At 43.6% G+C, this 18,819-nt stretch overlaps 2 protein-coding genes across 4 annotated transcripts; one reads left to right on the top strand and one right to left on the bottom strand.

The window, feature by feature from the left end:
• Window positions 1–832: 832 nt before the first annotated feature.
• Window positions 833–5,664, bottom strand: LOC119730724 (vegetative cell wall protein gp1-like). 3 transcript variants are annotated; one of them, XM_038203741.1, is made up of 2 exons: window positions 1,116–5,664; window positions 833–980 (listed from the first exon to the last, which is right to left on the bottom strand). In XM_038203741.1, exon 1 carries the CDS (start codon window positions 3,343–3,345, stop codon window positions 1,126–1,128), a length of 2,220 nt encoding a protein of 739 aa, XP_038059669.1. In that variant the 5' UTR covers window positions 3,346–5,664; the 3' UTR covers window positions 833–980; window positions 1,116–1,125. The 3 variants fall into 3 exon arrangements, with proteins under 3 accessions (XP_038059669.1, XP_038059670.1, XP_038059671.1); XM_038203742.1 differs by having other exon boundaries at window positions 4,592–5,664; XM_038203743.1 differs by having other exon boundaries at window positions 4,765–5,664.
• A 9,885-nt stretch (window positions 5,665–15,549) lies between these two features.
• On the top strand, window positions 15,550–18,819 carry LOC119730899 (histamine N-methyltransferase-like). The gene is made up of 3 exons (XM_038203963.1): window positions 15,550–15,776; window positions 16,706–17,026; window positions 18,260–18,819. The coding sequence occupies exons 1-3, from the start codon at window positions 15,569–15,571 to the stop codon at window positions 18,622–18,624; spliced, it is 894 nt and encodes a 297-aa protein (XP_038059891.1). The 5' UTR covers window positions 15,550–15,568; the 3' UTR covers window positions 18,625–18,819.

Genomic DNA, 18,819 nt, shown 5'->3' with positions numbered 1-18,819 from the left:
AAAGTGTGTGTGGGTTGGTTATCCATTCAGACTTGATCTGTGACAATAGCTTTTGTGCGATTTCAACGGGCTCGAGGACCTGGGCACGAGTCACAGAATTTCGTGTACAAACCTTATGAGAGCTGTGGAGAAAAAAGTAAAAATACAAACAAAAGGGAACAAAAAAGGAAAGGTGCAGGTCCTCATGAGTATAGGAAAAAGTCGATCTAAAAACTGAGCATCCATAGAAGAGATGTAGGGCATTAATCCCCTCCAACCCCCCCCCCAACTATTTATTTTGTTTCCCGCCAAAATTGTCCTGACCCTGTGGGGAAAATATTGTGTCATTTGGCAAATAAAACCACAACAGATAACACCGCCTATTATCTGATAGTGTCCAAGATCAACCCCCAACTGGTTTCCGATCCCTCCCTGATGGTCCTTTGGACTAAGAATGTAGGGACTGGTCAGGGGCGGATCCAGGAATAGGGATTTTCATTGGGAAAAAATCTGAAAGGTAGACACGTATTTTTTTCCGGACAGTTAGCCTACGTAACATCAAAAAGCGGGGGGGGGGGGGGGGGGGCTTGTACCATACTCTATTGTCAATGGGGGCGCTGTTCAAATCCAACGATTATGTCACAGAATAATGTCCATGGTCCAGTAACCAAGCTGGCTCTGTACGTATTTTGTGCAAGCCGGACATTATTACTAGCAACAAAATTCCCCAATTATGTAAAGTACTTACCTGCAATATAATTGGAATTATATGAGACAATGGAGGAGAGACTCAACCTGTAGATTGTTTCTCGTATTGCAATCTGATTTACCCTTAGAAGCTAATAGAACATACCTCATTAGCATAACAAAAGGCCCTTCCCCGGCGTGGTAGTGAAGCTGCGTTCTCCCAGGGTATCTGTGTCTTTTTGAAGCTAGTAGTAAGGTAACGGTAGTAAGGTAAACCTCATCGGAAACCAACCAGAATTACTCGGGCGGGTTATCTGCAGTAAGAAAATGAAGAAAAAGGGAGGGAGGTTGAGTCTCTCCTCCATTGTCTCATATAATTCCAATTATATTGCAGGTAAGTACTTTACATAATTGGGGAATTATATTTCGCCAACTCCGGAGAGACTCACCCTGTAGACTTTAAAGCTGTTGTGTTGCCGATGACAGCACAGCACCTCCAAAGTCTGACAGAGGGAGGTGTCTGTGGTAGAAATTGGCAAAGGTAGAGGCTGATGACCAGTCTGCTGTTTTTAAAATTTCACTTGTGGAGACCCCAGCTCGAGCTGCGGCTGAAGTACTTGCACTTCTTGTTGAGTGGGCCTGAAACTGTGATGTATCAATGCCAGACTGAGACATTAAGTCTTTCAACCATCTAGAAATTGTTGAGGGGACCACTGGATGGAATGGCTTTGAATGGGAGAGGAAAAGCTGGGTCATCCTAGAAGAACCAGTACCTCTGTGATGTCGGGTTCTCTGAAGATACTCTTCTAAAGAACGAACTGGGCAGAGATTTCTGACCGGCTGGAACTTGGAAATCTCAATTTGATGGAAGGGCTTACTGACAGAAACACACTTCGATGGCTTGACAAGGAGAAAACGGTATTTTCCATCAGATGATCGAGTCATGTTATCGACATCAATAGCTGTCAAGGAAGCTCGGCGACTGGCAGTTACAAGTGCAAGCAGCATGGCTAACTTGAGGGTTAACTGCCTCAAGGACAAACGGCGATTGTCGGGGAGAGACTTGATGAATCTAAGGACCTTCCCAACGTCCCATGTGCTGTTGTACTTCGGTCTTGGAGGGCGAAGTCCAAAAATACCTTTAAAGAAACGTTTCACTAAACGATGTTGACCCATAGGCAAATTATCAATTAAGCAGTGAGCTGATGAAATCGCAGAACGATAGCCATTAATGGTTCTGTAGGACAGACCTTCGTCAAACAACTGCTGAAGAAACTCTAAGAAATCAGCTACAGGGGTGTGAACTGGATCAAGTTTCCTCTGTAAACACCAGCTTGCCCACCTTCTCCATGCTGAGTTATACTGGGCATTGGACTGTGGTCTCCAAGAAGCAAGGATTGTGGCTGACACCGTCTGTGAAAGTCCCTCTGAAGAGAGATTTGCCCTGATAACTTCCATGCGGCCAGTTGGAGGTGGCCTATCAGTGGATGAACTTGTGACCAATTGTGGGGAAGCTGAAGGAGATCTGTTCTCCGTGGGAGGAGCAGTGGCACGTCTATTGCTAGTTCCAGCAGCATGGGGTACCAAGCTTGAGTCTTCCATACTGGAGCGACAAGAACAACTGTAGCTTCCTCTCTGCGGATCTTTTGAAGGATTCTCAGAAGAAGTGAAAACGGAGGAAAAGCGTAGCCGTTTACATCCTTCCAGTTTAGAAGAAGAGCATTGACCCTCCAAGCCATGGGGTCTGGCTGCCATGAAACGAACGTTTCTAGTTGTGTATTCAGGCGAGACGCAAAGAGGTCTACCGATGGGACAAAATGTAGGGCATCCATGATGCTGCGGAAGACTTCTGGGAGGAGTTGCCATTCCGCCCGATCGTCGAACACTCGTGACATCCTGTCTGCTGTGATGTTCTGGGACCCCGGTATATGTTGAGCTGCTAGAGTGATGTTTCTCTTGAGACACCATACCCAGATCTTGACAGCTAGTCGAGACATTGGAACCGAGTGAGTCCCTCCTTGGTGGTTGATATATGCAATGGCTGTTGAACTGTCCATCTGAAGAAGAACATGGATGTCCCGCCTCTCTGCGAGGAGAGATCGGATGGCATACCAAACTGCTAACAGTTCGAGGTAGTTGATATGATGTTGTTGTTCTAGAGTTGTCCAACGGCCGCCTATCGTGGAGTGAAGACAAGCTCCCCATCCCGACATAGAAGCGTCCGTTTGAAGGGTCAAATCTGGCGTCGGATGAAGAAAATGCCGACCGTTCCATGCATGCAGACATTGCACCCATGTTCGCAGCTCCTCCAGGGAAGCTTGTGAAAGGGTGACAGCTGATTCGTAACTGTTCTCCCTGCGGAGGGCGGAGATTTTGTCCTCCTGAAGACTGCGGTAGAAGATCTGGGCTTGAAAAACTGCCAGAATTGTGGACGATAACCTGCCGATGAGGCTTGAGAGTTGTCGAACTGTGACAGTTTGCGCCTCCAAAATCTCTTGGCAGTGGCTGATTATCTTTACGATCTTCTCCTGGTTCAGAGAGAGAGTCATGGATGAAGAGTCGATAAGAAAACCAAGGTATGTTAAATTCTGAGTAGGGACAAGAATGGATTTCTCTATGTTGATAATGAAACCCAAATCTTGAAGGAGACTGGTTGCCACTTGAGTATTTGTCACACATCCCTCGTAGGAAGACTCGAGGATAAGGATATCATCCAGGTAAAAAATACAACGAATACCACGTTGTCTGAGGTGGAAGGCAAGTGGTTTAAGTATCTTAGTAAAGGTACGGGGCGCACTACACAATCCGAAAGGAAGACAAGTAAACTCATAAATGACCTTGTTCCAGAAAAAACGGAGATATTTCCTATGCTCAGAATTAATAGGAACTGAAAAATAAGCATCCTTCAGGTCTATTTTACACATCCAATCCCCCTGCACTAAGAGATCTTTCACTGAAGAAATGTTTTCCATCTTGAAATGATGGTACGAGATAAACCTATTCAAAGGTCTTAAATTAATCACTGGACGGAGATCCCCAGAAGACTTAGGAACCATGAACAAAGTAGAAATAAATTGTCCCTGAACGGGTTGAACTTCTGAAACTGCACCTTTATCGAGCATCTTCTGTATCTCGAGGTTAAAAATTGAAGCGTGTTCCTCGGACTGAGCCCGGGTCACAGGAACAAAAGACTGAACCGGCGTAGATGTGAAACTGATACAGTAACCATCCACGGCTTGAAGAACCCAAGGGTCATGAGTCAACTTCAACCAGTTGTGAGAAAAATATTTCAAACGACCAGCAGGGGGTACAGAAAATGCTGGAGAGGCACCAGTGATGGGCATAAACAGCTGGGCATCTAGTTTTTTGAACTAGACTTATCTGTAGTGGCGTAGGCCGTCTTGGGATTTCGCGATCTTGGGAAATCCTTGAACTGTTGGTAATTCCTACCTGGGAAGCGATTGTAGGCACCCCGTGATGGGCGACGCCCTCTGAACGACCTGGAGGCCAGTTGATAAGGCGTGAAACGTCTATCCTTAGAAGGGTTAGACTGCTGAGATTTTCCGCCTGTGCCCGTGACTTTGGAGGCCAATTTGTTGACCTTTTCTGTCTCCTCAATGTCTTTCATCAAGGATGATCCGAAGAGTTCACCTAACGAAGGAGGGTTCTTCTTGAGGACATCAAACTTGCGGTCGACAATGTCATCAAATGCATGTTGTCTCGCCAAGGCGAGCCCTTGACTGCCAGAGCCGAGTAAAATAATGGCCGACGAAAGATGATCCTGGACGAGTTCTTTAGGAACTTCATTGGGGCACTCATCATCTGTAACTGCGTCAAAAAGGCGTAGCAAGGGTTTGACTGCCTCGAGGATATGAGTATGGGAAGCTCTTAACTTCTCATCACTGTTAATGGTTGAGGAATTTACCTGTTTGAACACCTTCTTCAAACCAGACGGAAGTTCCGGGGCGGAAAAGAATTTTCCCTGGCCCGATGGGACGTTGTACGGTGAAATTTCCTCTTTATAATCGTCGGAGGACAACTTGTGGGTTCTCAGTTCCTCCCACCATGAAATCACCTTCTCTGAGATAGGATTTATACCTGTGTCTTTCTTGTGAGGAAGGCGAAAGGGCTCTCTACCGGCAGTAGAAACTGCGGAAAAGGAGGACTCAGACTCGTCGTCACTAACGTTGACTATTTCAAGATGGCCGCCGTCATCAGCCGCAGCAGCAGGAGGGCGCTGTGCATGTGAGCCAGGGGCCGTCAGAGTTGGAGCGCTAGCGGGAGGATGCTCCGAGAGACCGCTGTAAATCGGCTGCGGAAAATACTGGACAGGGATGCCCCACTGATTGAATAAACCAGCAGGCATCGTTGATGGGCCAGGGCCACCAGGGGTTCCCCAGGGAGCTGATGGTGGCTGAGGGTACCAGTAGCCCGACTGAGCGGGGAACTGTGTAAAGTGCGGTTGAGCTGTAGTCGGTGGGCGTGGCGCACCAGGGCCAGTACCAGACGGAGCTGACGTACTAGGCCGCGGATCTGTTACACTTGCAGGGGGCTTTGGGCATGGAGACCCGCCGCCCGAAAAGCCGTCAGCCCACTGAGGAGCCTTGGCTTGGTCTGCCAAATTTACCCCCGACGGGGAAATTTCTCTAGCTGCCATAGCTAAGATGTCTTCTGCAGGCGAAGGGGGTTTCTCATCGTCAGGGGGTCGAGACACCGTGCACGGAGCTGAAGGAAAACTCTGACGAGACTTCGGCATGATGGAGTAAATCCTTGTAATTTATCACGGAAAGTTGTCGTTTAGAACGCGAGTAAGATAAAAGCGTGTGGATAGACTGCGACACAAAAAAACAAAGACACAGATACCCTGGGAGAACGCAGCTTCACTACCACGCCGGGGAAGGGCCTTTTGTTATGCTAATGAGGTATGTTCTATTAGCTTCTAAGGGTGGATCAGATTGCAATACGAGAAACAATCTACAGGGTGAGTCTCTCCGGAGTTGGCGAAATATAATTGGGGTGCCGGAGCGGGGGGGGGGGGGGGGGGAGGTCGCAATTTTTTCAGGAATTTCTAAGGGAAAAAAGAATTGGACAGGTGTGGGGGGTTGACCCCCATCCCCCCTCTGGATCCGCGGCTAGTGGTAGTGGGCAATCCATTAGGAATATATTCGGAGGATTTCCTACTAATGTATGCAAATTGTAAGCGCAGTAGCCTAGGTCTGATTCCCTCCCTTTGAATACAAACTCACAACGATAATATAAGCGCGGAACCAGCCTATTGCATACACGTGAGCGACTGCTCGATTTTTGGACAGATCCACCGGATAGATTGGCATGCATGAGCGAAAGCTAAGTCTGCTTATCTCATAAAAAAGCAGTCAGAGTTTGTCTTAAGAATAAAAAAAAACCCTCTAGGAAAAGGAAAAGGGAATGGACCACACGTCCAGTACTTAATTCCAAAATCGGCAAAATGTTTTTCCCCCTCATTATCCACCCATTTCCCGAACAAGCATCCCACTATCTACCAAAACAAATCAACGCCTTCATTTAGATTCTAATCCGCATATTTATTACAGTAATTTTTTTCTTGATTGTTGTACTAATTTCATTTCAAGGAAGGGAATTGTAAACTACATGTGATTGTCATTTTGTCCGAGAAAACAATCCATTGAAATATCACAAAAATCTTCCCAGTAGTTTTGAACTACGATGGTCGCGATCGGCCACCAACGGGTTTGCAAACTACACAATCATTTGCTTATTAACGGCAACAAAATACATACATTAAATCCCCGTTTCACTTCATCATGAGTAATCCTCATCTGTGAATAGTCTGCTTTTGCAATGACTATTCAGTTTAGAAAAGGGATGGCACTATCCCATTCAGTGACACTTCTTCTCTGGTGACTTGTATGGCTTAGTATGGGTTGTAAGCATGACTGAGTCTTTGCCGGTTATGTCCGAGTGAAATGTAGAGTGGGCGGACATAAGAGATTAAGTGACTATGATAGGTTGGGTAATCAAATGTGATTAAAGGTGCGAGCAGAGGATTATGTTCGCAAATCCTCTTGTTAGCAATAGCATGCTTTCGTGCCTTGCTGTTGGGCACTCTTCAGTTGCAAATGGGTGATTCAAAAAGAATCGAGGCTGACTCGCGGAATAGTTGTGGTTGGGATTGGGTTTATTCCAATCATGTAAGTTTGGTTTGAGCCATGTGACTTTAGTCGGTTTCAAATTGTTCTTCCAGTAAGGAGAGCAGTATGTTGAGGGTTTCGTCTGGTTCATTTGGTTCTTCGAAAAAGCCAGAATCTGTTAGGAGTGGTTTGAGCTCTTGGGTTAACTGTGGCAGTTTAGCTCTTATCAATTTCTCCCGGATGTTTTGGGCTTTTCTGAAGGCAATGAATGGAGGTTTCGGAAAAAGTTCCGAGAGTATTTGATTGCCTTGGATTAGGTTCCAGTGTTTGTTTATTGCTCGATGTATGTCACCGTGATTTATGGCTGGGTTATAGGTGGTTGTGAAGACAAGTGGAGTTTGTTTTGTTTTTTCTCCATCCTTCGTGTTGTGTATTAGTCTCGTTCGATCGGCATGTGAGACTTTGGATGTCGCTGCTTGGATTTCGGTGGGATTGTATCCTCTTGTGGTTAGTTTCTCTGAGAATGTTTTGACTCTCTTGTGGAAGTCATCCGCGTTGTTGGTGTTTCTAGCGTAACGGAGTGTTTCTCCGTATATGAACGCTTTGAAAGTATGGGGTGGGTGGGATGATGTTTTGTGGAGATATTGGAAGGTTTCCGTTGGTTTTGTGTAGACTTTGGTGTCTAGGATTCCTGTTTTACGGAAACGGTCTCCTTTGAATATGGTTAAGTCAAGGTAATTGATTGATGATTCAGAGGCTTCATATGTGAATTTCAAGGTTGGGTGCATCTTGTTTATCTCCGTAACGAGATTTTGGAATTCGTTCAGAGTTCCGTTGTAGATGACCAGTATGTCGTCTCTATAGCGCCACCATGTGAGGATATTATCCGCTTTTTGGATTATTTTGTTTTCGAAGTCGTGTAGGGTGATGTCACAGATTTCAGGGCTCGATGTGGAACCCATTGCACAACCAATTTTCTGGAGGAAGAACTTATTTCCGAATTGGAAACAGTTGCGGCCAAGGATGAGTTCCAGAAGTTTTTGGATGTAAGTTGAGGGTGGTTTTGTGATAGGATAGCTAAGGTTTGTATTGTCGAGGGCATTGCAAACGCATTCGATCGCTTCCGTTTGTCGGACATTTGTGTACATTGAAACAACATCTATGCTTGTTATTAGAACATCTTGTGGAAATTTTCTTTCTTCCAGTTTGCGCAAAATGTCTGCTGTGTCGCGGACATATGTGGGTTGTGCGGTTACTATGGGAAGAAGGAAGTAGTCTATGTATTCTGAGATTTTGGCCGTAGGGCTTGTGCATCCACTTATGATTGGTCGTCCAACAAAGGGTTCTCCCGGTGGTGGGGTTTTGTGTATTTTGGGGAGAAAATACATGGTTGGACATTGACATTTTTGTGGAAGTGGGTCGAGGTATTTCAGAGTATCGTTGTCGATGTGTTTGTTGTTTCTCATTTCTATTAGTGTGTTGTGAACCATCGTGATGGTTTGTGGGGTAATGTCTTGGTCCAGTTAGGTATAGTGATGGGACTCAAGGTGGTGGTAACCCACTTGTAGATAGTCTGAACGGTTCATAATGCAAATGCCTCTGCCTTTGTCATATGGTTTGACTACGATGTCAGGATTGTTTTTGAGTTTGTTTATGGCGGATAGTTCTTGCGTGGTCATGTTTTTCTGCCGATTTCTTAGCCTGATGTGGGCCAGTTCGAATTTTGTGGCTTCCAAATATTCTTCTAGTGTTGCACTAGGGGATGATTTTGGTTGCCAGTTTGATGGTGGTTTGAAGGGATGGTTTTTGGAGCGTTTGTTACGCATTAGAAAAGCGATTCTTAGTCTTCGGTTGAAGGTATTTATGTCACTTACAAGTGATTTGCGGTTTGGTTTAGCAGGAGTGGGTACGAAGTTTAAACCTTTTCCTAAAGCAATTATTTCGGTTTGCGATAGTGTTGCTTTGGATAGGTTGGTAATGAACGATTGGCATTGTTCTGCTAATGAACGCAAATGATTGGAGTTGGCTCGTTGGTTTTTCGATTTGCATTGGTTAGAGAAATTGTTGGACTTCAGTTGACTTAGAGATCTCTTGGTTTTATGGTTGAGTTTCCTTCTTGCCATGGTAGTTGAGGAGTTTGTGGTTTGAATATAACGAATAAGGTAAGATGGGGTGGGCTATATTCCAATTTATTTATTATAATAATAATAATAATAAAGGCAAGCTGATGGATATTTCTCTTTTGAGAGGTTGTGTTGGTCCTGAAAAGGACCGTTTGGTTTTGTATTTATGCAACGCATATACGTCAGCATTTAATGGGCCTATCAGTCATTATACACGATCGAATCCATCAGAATTTTTAAATTCTACTGCTATATAAAATTAATTGCAAGAATGAAAAAATGCCCTATCCTGGAGCCATACTATATAGAATTACTCTGGTGCAGTTCAATACCTATATACTTGCATACAATTTCTGTTTGTAGTTCATGACAAAGCTTTTCGAAATTTCTCCATTAAAATTTAGAACTCAAATCAAATTTGATATGCTGTAAATTGATGTCTGACTTGTTGATTGTATTTTGTTTTAAAGATTAAATGAGCAAAATCATTGCGCAAAAAAAGCTTCTTTAATTAGCCACTCTTCACAGCTAGCTTGAAGAAATGCTTGTTGACGTGTCTCCAACTGCTTTGGGTTTCTATGGCAGTATCTTGTCGAAGGGAGATTTCTGCATCTTTGGTGTCGCGTGGTTTGACTGTGAATGAATTAGAAAACGTAAAGTATATACAACACCCTTTTCAAATAAAATCTAAGTTTGAACGACTAACACACTAGACATGTTATAGTATATATTAATCAAACCTAAACGTATGTCTGCCCAAGTGTCGAACATAGGGGTTTTAAGAAGACCAGTGGATGTTTACTGCATTCGATATAGTCCCTAAGATAATAATAATGATGATTTAAACATGATATGGGATACCAGAGTGTTATTTTTAAAAACAAAAATGGCATTTTAATCATGAGTCAGATTCCCTCGCATCAACGAACGCTCTGATATACGGATTGTAAAAAATGTGTCTTTTTTTTTGTAACAAACTTAATGTGTTTATATTGGTCTGCATTATATTGGTCAGCAAACACAGCCAGTCTCACCGATTGGCAAACGCTGGGCACGGTGAAGTACTTTGACGGATCACTGATGCCGCTGGTGTAGTTTACGTAGCTACGAAGGGCAAGCGTCGGAACTGAAAATCAAGGAAAATAATCATCCATTGAGGAGCCTGCAAAATGTGTACACTCGGTTTAAAAGTTTCAAACGTTGATGCAGGGACCGGGGACCCAAGGGCGGATCCAGAACACAATTTTGGGAGGGGCTAAAAAAAATTTTTGGTCCCCCAAAAAGTGGGTCAACAATTACGGCGTTGGATTCTAGATGCTCTGTGGTGCGATCTGAGGCAATTTCTGACCACTTTAACCAATGTTTTTTTGAGGAAAAGATGGTGGTGTACTCATTGCCTGCCTTTATTGCGATGTCACATAAAAAAAAAAAATTGGTTTCGTTTTTTTTTTTTTTTTTTGGGGGGGGGCCATGGCCCCCTTGCCCCCCCCCCCCCTTGATCCGCCCTTGCGGGGACCTGTGAAATGTGAAATTTGGACTCTACGAAAAAGGGACTAATTAGTTGTATTGCGCATGCCCCTGCAACGAACACATGTAAAACAGTGACAAGTCAGGTGTTAGGGTTGAAGTCCATAATAAGAGACCAGCAATCTCACATGGAGTCAAAACGTTATATAACACCGGCCATCTCCGTTCTAGGTGGTAATTAGCTATTGCGCCCTCTGACGTTGAAATCACGCATTCGTTCATTAGTTATACCCAGCAGCATCAGACATTCCCTCAGTGACAACAGAGAATGGAATACAGTCGCCCTGCGATACAGTCATGGTTACGTTAGCGTAGGTGGACGGACTCATCGATTCGAAGTACTGGAAGAAGTCTACGTTTAACTTGTGATCGCCGTAGTAGGATGAACCCAAATAGGTGGCGCTACCTAAAGAAAAAAAAAGTCACCATTTGGAAACTTGAATTAAAATATCAGAGAAACGACTAAAGAATAAAGGAACGTACCGCAATTAAACCTTCAAGATTTGTACGAGCAATAATCATGGTTATGTCGGCAAGATTCAGGAATTACTGGGTACGGAAATTAGTTGATTACAGAAAATGTGCTTGGCAAAAGCATGCTAGAATTCCAAAAGTAGCGTAGAATATATAGTTTAAGACTCGTCTCAGCTTATAAAGCTGAAATGTTTGAGCAAAACAAACCTCAACCCATTTACTGATGTTACAGTTTCATTACGTTTCAATGTGTCATGCACAAGAGACAGTCGATGAGCGATTAGGGGAATGAGTCAGTCAGTCAGTCAGTCAGTCGGGGAGGGAGATTTCTGGGGGGGGGAGTCAGACAGTTAGTCAGTCAATCAGTCAATCAGTCAGTCAGTAAGTCACTCACTTAGTCACTCAGTCGCTCAATCAGTCACCCACTCAGTCAGTCAGTCGGTCGGTCATTTGATCGGTCAGTCGGTCAGTCGGTCAGTCAGTCTGTCACAAAGTCCTTGATTTTAGGGAGTAATTTTGATGTGACGTTTTCAGTGGTTAGATGACTTTTACATGTCTAGGTCTGTGGGAGTCGTTGGTCATAGTCACGTCTGTTAATTGTTAGTCCAAGGTTAAGTGGTGTTGGTCACGAAGAAAGGTTAAAGGTAATGTCGTCGCGGGAAACTTTGAATAGGTTGTCTTGGTCCTGGGGACTTCTGGGAGCATTGTGGCGTTGCTAGGCTTTTGTTTTTAAGGTGCGGCAGGGAGCTTGACAGCTCAATAAGTGCCGGCGGTCAGACTAACAATATATTGCCCCGCAGCGATTCGATTTCTGCTTGGATGGTGCAATTTAAGCTTCGATTGTCTTTTAAATTTGTGGCATTTTGAGAGATATTGGCTCTCCTGTATATATTTTTGCTTGTGAGGGACACATGGATTGAGACCACATTCCATGTTTTCCAGAGAAGAAAAGAGTCTCTTACTGTGAGTATTGATTTATTTTCTAATGTAAAGGTCATGTATTTAATACTTAATGTTCTTCTTTTTCCCATAGGTGTGTAATTCGAGCTACGTTTTACAAAATATTTCTAAATTTGCTAACAATATTCTTACCGCAGCATGTAATACAAAAAGATCGTTTGTATATAAATTGAAAAGCTTACCTCAAATCTTTAAGCTCATTCTAACCAAGTACAACAGCCACAAATCAAATGCCAAACAAAATACAACAAACATTATTAACTCCGGAGATACACGATGACTTGTTGAGCTGCTATCCAGCAGCTAAAACTCATCTTGAGCCAAATATCAGTAGAAGAAAAAAATACTATTTGGAAACCTGTATAGCGCCCTCTTGGTCTCTGATTCAGGCAAATGCCATCGTGATTGAAGTTCGTGTCATTCGTCCTGTTCGTCAAGTATCTCGATAAATCTCCCGATTATTTTCGGAATCAATCTTACAATCCCAGGCTAATCCTTATTTACCAATCGTCTGTATACTTTCCGATCCTCGTGGCCGTGCGTAAAGACTAACAGTAAGTACATTTTATGATGATTTAACTTAAATGAAGGGGATATTTCGCCAGTGTGGGTTTTACAGTGGACAGCGTAACGTACATTATCAAAGTACCCTTTGATAAAGTACGTGTGTGTGTCACTATCAAGCTCGTGAACCGTAACCGTTGGCCACGAACTGAGACCTACAATAGGAGGTGAAGTAACGTCAACAAATGGCTACACTAGCTGTGCTGAACAACGACTCGCTGAGCCAGTATGAAGAGCCAATGATGCGAAACCAAATGTCGGTTAGAATATTATTTGCACACACAGAAACACACGGAGATTGGGAGTCAAGAAAACATGGTCCCAAATATAAAAAAATATATGTATATACAAGCATTCATAACAACTTTTAACTTAAAAAAAATATGTAGAATTGAAAATTACCGCAGCATTATAGGCTATATGGGTTTGACGTTAATGAAGTGTTCCGAAACTTTTTAAATGTCCGTAATTTTGTGTTTATCCTCACAATTATCATGCGTCAGAGTTATTTGGAATATTGCCAACAGCTAGCCAACCTGTGAAAAAACTTCAACTTAAGGATAGAAAAATATCATTATTCTTAATGTAAAAGAGTACACTGTTTTGACATTACGAATTATAATTGGCTCCCAATGTCTCATTACCCTTTCACGGGCCAGCTCAAAATGCTTATAGTGTGCTTTTGTTTCATCGGTTCGGGATCACATCTCTCTAAAACTGTTTAAATAAAAGCATAATTTAAAACGAAATTTGGGTAAACGGTGTTATCCTCGAAATTTGACGTTGACCTCCCGGGTAAATACTTTATCTATGACGACAAAAACTGCACAATACCACCTGTTATATCCTGAAGTATTTTTTTTTTTACAATCTAGGAACAATCATATCTTACATAAGGAGTAGTTTTGCTTACAGTTTTATGAATATTTCCGTTTTAGATGTCATGCAAAAAAAAACACGACACAATGGCACACCTGGAAAATTCGCGTATACAAACCAACGGGCATTAATGCCCGTTATCACGCGTCTAACCAATTAAGGCAAGTCCGCTCAGTGCATTTTGTACTATCATTGTGTGTAAGAAACGTGCCACAACCAACCACCAAGTCCAGATGCTAGACGTTGTTTGTGTGGTACTCGATAACCCACGGCCGGGACAACCCACCGCCACAAGAGGGTGTTATCACGACCAACCATATCGCCCATGAACCCTTGAGAAACAACGTCTAGGCCGATTTGTATGGGTTATGCCATGCGCGCGCACCTGTTTGACCTAATATGGGCGCGCATTCAAAACATTTCATAGTAATTCGGAGCCCAACTCTTACACTTCCAGTAGCAGACAAGATGCAGCAAGACTTTTGTGCAACTTCACTGGTCAGCCCTTTTGTGGTGTGAAGTATGAGTGAGACTAAGAATGGACCGTAATTGCCTGCAGAAGTAGCTAGTGCAAACTAATTTCCCTCATTTTTCGGGGGAAATTTAAGAAATAGGCCTAGACTTTGTTGCTCACGGGTGCGTGGGAGATATGGTTGGTCGTGATAACGCCCTCTTCTGGCGGCGGGTTATCGAGTATCAAACATACAACGTCTAGCCCCTAGACTACCAACAACCCCTTCCCCTTTCCCCAACTCAAAATAAACAATTAGGTCCATGCATTCATGGCCCATGAACAAAACCGCAGAACTGCATGGCAGAGATCCAAGAGATAGTTCTATTTTGTCAGTAGGGTCAGCAATACAATTATATTTCACAGTAACGTACAGTAATTTGGATTTCATTGGGGCTGTTATATTACCAGGGTTCTTAATTAATTGGGAAAGAACCTACTGCACAACAATGCCAACAATGCACCACACTGTAACCAATGCGCACAAGCATCAGCAACGAACAACAGCAGCAGCAATGTGCAAAAGCAATGCATCAGCAATGTACAACAGCGTCAGCATTGTACAAAAGCATAAACATTGTACAACCGTATCGGTGCCACACACCCGTATCAGTATTACACAGGCGCAAAGCATTACACAACCGCATCAGAATTACAGGTTCTCACCGATGACGTCACCGATTTTGGGTTTTTCTGCAATCTTGGATTACAAACACGCGTGCATACGTTCGCGATCGTACAAGCCATTGCATGCGATCACGTCGAATCGAAAGTCCACTGTTGTTTTTCATGTTTAGTTTTTACAAAACTGGGACCGAGTCGGCCAAGATCCTTGTGCAGCACAACGAATTTGAGTAAGTTAAAAAGTACCAGCCGGAGTTTGGGGGCAAAATGTACAGCGGCTTTTGAGCATATTATGCTTATTCGTTGTTTCAGTCTTGAATTCGTGTGGTAGTAGTATACAGCAAATATTGACATTCCATCTATGGGGCTCTCCGCTTCGTTGTGCCGGCATAGTTCCAGGGTAGGTGCGCACAAAAGTAAATGAACGATACCAGGATACCAAATCGAGGTAAAAACGGCGGCTTTTTATTCATTGTATTGTGTAGGGGCCAAAGCCGGTTATCAATTGGAGAATCTGGTCTTAACGGCCTTAGGAATTCTTATCTTGGTTTTTGTAGCATTGTGATCGTGCAGCACGCATAGCCACCGTACACTTACTTGCTTACGCGTTTACACTGTATGTTTTCCAAGATGGCTGACCGTACGCGTTACCAAGAATTAGGCAATGAGACGTCAAAGCGAAGGGTCTATTAGGTTTGTAAAGTTGCGACACTTCAGATACATGGGCAACGTAACCTACGTACAGCTTTTACGGCTTTGTGATATCTGTGCCGTATGCATAACACACAATCGCAGAGTGCAAGTATTACCTACTTCTCTGTCCACTGCCCAGCGCTCAACTGACTAGAGCGTCAAACAAAGGGACTAAATGGCAAACCCACCGCCTCGCTAATTCCAAAGACACGACTTGCCCAAGGGTTACTTTCGCCAGCCTCCAATAGCATTTGTGGAGCAGATAGGTCATCCGGACAGGTAATGCGGGTCGGCAACAATCAATTCGGCCTAAAAAAAAAACACCTTGACTAGTCCAGTTGATATGCTTCCTCGTGCAGGATCCATGAATGCTTAAGAACGCCTTTTCCCTTGGTATAGCATTGTGAACAAGAAAGATGGCATCTCAATCACTGCCGAGTCTGTTCAAGAACCCAGACCACTACCTCAAGGCGTACGATACATTCTGTTCGGCCTCTGGGAAATTCAACGTGTTTCCGGAGTGGGTGGCTAGTGAACGCTTCAGCGAGGCGGTGGTTGGTAAACTCCAGGCCACACTGGACGGACGAGAAGGAATACGGATCCTTGGAGTGGGTAGCGGATCCGGTAGGTATATAAGTTGTAAAACGTTATGTTTACCTTGCAAACACATCATTAACGCCTTTATAACCGTTTAGAAGCATAATTCAATCTATAAACGCTTCTTAACTTTCTAAACAGCGCCGTTCATGAGGCGCTGACAATATTAGTGGTTGTTTGAGGTTTGTTTTTGGTACTGGATATCTGCATAACAATTATGAATATGGTTCAAAATGTGGCCTTTTGCTGTATAAATGTCCCTTTAACGTGTTCATATATTATATCTTAACTGTTGCATAAAACAAATGTATTGTAAACATGTTCAAAAGTTAAACACTGGATTTTACAGTATACGTGTATTTTTTTTTACCTAGATCGGCTTCAGGGGTTTTATTTGACGTTCAAGCCTCAGTCCTTCGGAAAAAGCCAACGAATGATGACTTATGTTTCCTACTCATAACTAAATAGTTTGAAACCCGCATGATCTGGGAGGGTGTATTAGGAGTTAAATCGGCATGTGTAATGCTTTTTTTTTATTACTGTATGACACTTGGTATTTCGCTGTTGAATCTTCATGTCGTACATTTTGAGGCTGATCATCTCGCCCACGATTGAAGGCTGAAACAATGGTTCTCGATTTTAGTGTAACTTTATTTTTACAGTGCACTTTTAACAGGCCTCAGGGACGGTTACTTGATTGCATTAATGCTGAGTCGGACTTACTTGTGCATGCAACAGTGCAAAAGCATTATGGGGGAACTCGCCGCCGGGGAGGGGGGTGTTTATTCTGGCTAGAATTACCTGAGGAAACTGATAGGTATTCCGACTGTGCACAGGTGGCACAACAACAAAAACTGATTGCTTTCTGTGAAGCCGAGTATACAATACAGCAACAAAACCTAGTATAGTTACTTATGTTTCATGTCATGTTTCCGTCCTTTATCTGACCCATGCAGGTGAGATCGATTGCGCCATTTTAAAACGGCTTTTGCGACAGTTTCCATGCATCGATAATCGTGTAGTTGATCCTTCTGATGAGCTGCTAGGCCGATACAAGGCACTGGCTGAATATAAGGCTCACCAACTACACGGTGTTACTTGTGACTGGCGGCAGCAGACGATCGAGCAGTACAAAAAGGCGGGAGATTTGACCAAGTTTCATTTCATCAGTGCAATTGACTCCATATACCAGGCGCAAGATGCTCTGGACAGCTGGTTGACGTATTTGTATAGCCGTTTGGAAAGCGGTGGAGTTATGCTGGTAATTATGAGAACAGGTAGGTCTAAAACAAGTGCGGGCTGAATATTACTCTTTTCATAAAAAAAAACGGTATAAACACAACCTTTACCATAACAAATTGAATGTTCAAGAAACAAAGATTAGCCTAACATGTACATGCACATTCAATACACGTACATTCATTACCTCAACCACAACAACTACAACAACGACAACCAGCACCACTATACAGCAGCAACGAGACCACAGTTACGCCATTGTCCTAATGGGGTTCGATAGTTCGAAGGTTCCATAGTCCGAAGGTTTATTGATCAGAAGGTTCGATAGTCCGAACACACAAAGATCCCGTAACCGGGGGTTCAGTAGTCCGAAAATAAAATAAAGGTTCGTTTATCCGAGCATTTGATGCAAAAAGTCCGAAGGTTCGATAATCCGAAGGTTCATTTGTCCAAAAGGTTCGGTAATCCGAATTTAGAATAATGTTCAATGATGCCAATTTGGACAGTTGAACCTTATGTCAATTCGGACTATCGAACGTTATCGTCTATTTGAGTCCTACAGACTATCGAACCTTCGGACTATTCAACCTTGGTTACAGCCCGTTAGTCCGAAGGTTCGATAGTCCGAAGGTTCTTTAGTCTGAAGGGTCTTATAGTCCGAAGGTTCGTTAGTCCGAAGGGCCCATTAGTCCGAAAACAGAATAAGGTTAATTAATCCAAAGGTTCGATAGTCCGCATAGACGATGGGGTTCAATAGTCCGAATCGACAATATAAGGTCCGAAAGTCCGAATACTGAGATGACAAGGTTTGATAGTCCGAATGATTATACGATAGGGTTCGATAGACCGAATTGACAATAATGTTCGATAGTTCGTATTGAGAATAAGTTTCGATTGTCCGAATTGGCAATACGGTTCGTCAGTATGACACTTCGGACTATCGAACCTTCGGACTATTGCATTAAATGTTCGGATTAACTAACCTTACTCATTTTCGGACTAACGAACCCCCTCTTGTGGTTTTTTTTTTTTTTGCATTCGGACTATCGAACCTTCGGACTAAAGAACCTTTGGACTATCGGACCTTCGGACTGTTGGGCGGCCCCCTCAACCTTCGCACTAACAAGCCTTCGGATTAACGAGCCTTCGGACTAACGAATCTTTTGACTAACGAACCTTCGGACTATCGCACCTTCAGACAATCGAGCGGTCAACGTCCTAATTGCATCTTAATGCATATTTTGTGAATCTTTACTTTGATTTGAACGTAGATGACAGCGGGTTTACACGTTTTTTGAACGGCTTCCAGCGTTTTCATGCGAATTACCACGACGTTACATCGGGCGACGTACGCAGCTGTCTAGACCGCCTGGGCATCGCGTACACGCAGTACCGCCAACCAAGGCGTATGAACATCACCACGTGCTTCGACCGAGCTTCGGAGGAAGGCAACTTGCTGCTGGATTTCCTGACCTTTACCATGTGCTTCAGGGAGGCAGCGTCTGAGGATCTACAGACCTGGGTGATGGAGCATCTGGCCAGCAGTGATTGCTCGGAACGGAATGGGGACGAGATCTGGTTCAGTTTGGACTGGGATGCGGTTATTATAAATAAGCCACTCGGAATGGTCGAGTAATCAGCATTTCGTGGATTGTCTTTGCTTGTATGACCTCCGTGCTTGAACGGCGCTTTTTGACCCGAGCCCCAGTGAAGGGACATAACGGCAGCGCGTACTGGTTCGTGTGGGTATTGCGACTAATTTATTCAAAATATGCACCACATACACCGTAATATAGTATAAAATATTGACTGCTTCGAGTGGTGAAGTAAA

The sequence above is a fragment of the Patiria miniata genome, unplaced genomic scaffold (genome assembly GCF_015706575.1).
Source record: "Patiria miniata isolate m_02_andy unplaced genomic scaffold, ASM1570657v1 HiC_scaffold_22, whole genome shotgun sequence".
NCBI lineage: Eukaryota > Metazoa > Echinodermata > Asteroidea > Valvatida > Asterinidae > Patiria > Patiria miniata.
Note: the sequence above shows the minus strand (reverse complement) of the source record. Positions and strands in the feature narration are given on the sequence as shown.

What these genes read in the sequence shown, in the direction of transcription:
- LOC119730724 (XM_038203741.1), bottom strand. Translation starts at nt 3,345, where the DNA reads ATGTGTGACAAATACTCAAGTGGCAACCAGTCTCCTTCAAGATTTGGG.
- LOC119730899 (XM_038203963.1), top strand. Translation starts at nt 15,569, where the DNA reads ATGGCATCTCAATCACTGCCGAGTCTGTTCAAGAACCCAGACCACTAC. An exon ending in TGGAGTGGGTAGCGGATCCG is followed by an intron (nt 15,777 to 16,705) that starts GTAGGTATATAA and finishes TGACCCATGCAG; the next exon opens with GTGAGATCGATTGCGCCATT. An exon ending in GCTGGTAATTATGAGAACAG is followed by an intron (nt 17,027 to 18,259) that starts GTAGGTCTAAAA and finishes ATTTGAACGTAG; the next exon opens with ATGACAGCGGGTTTACACGT.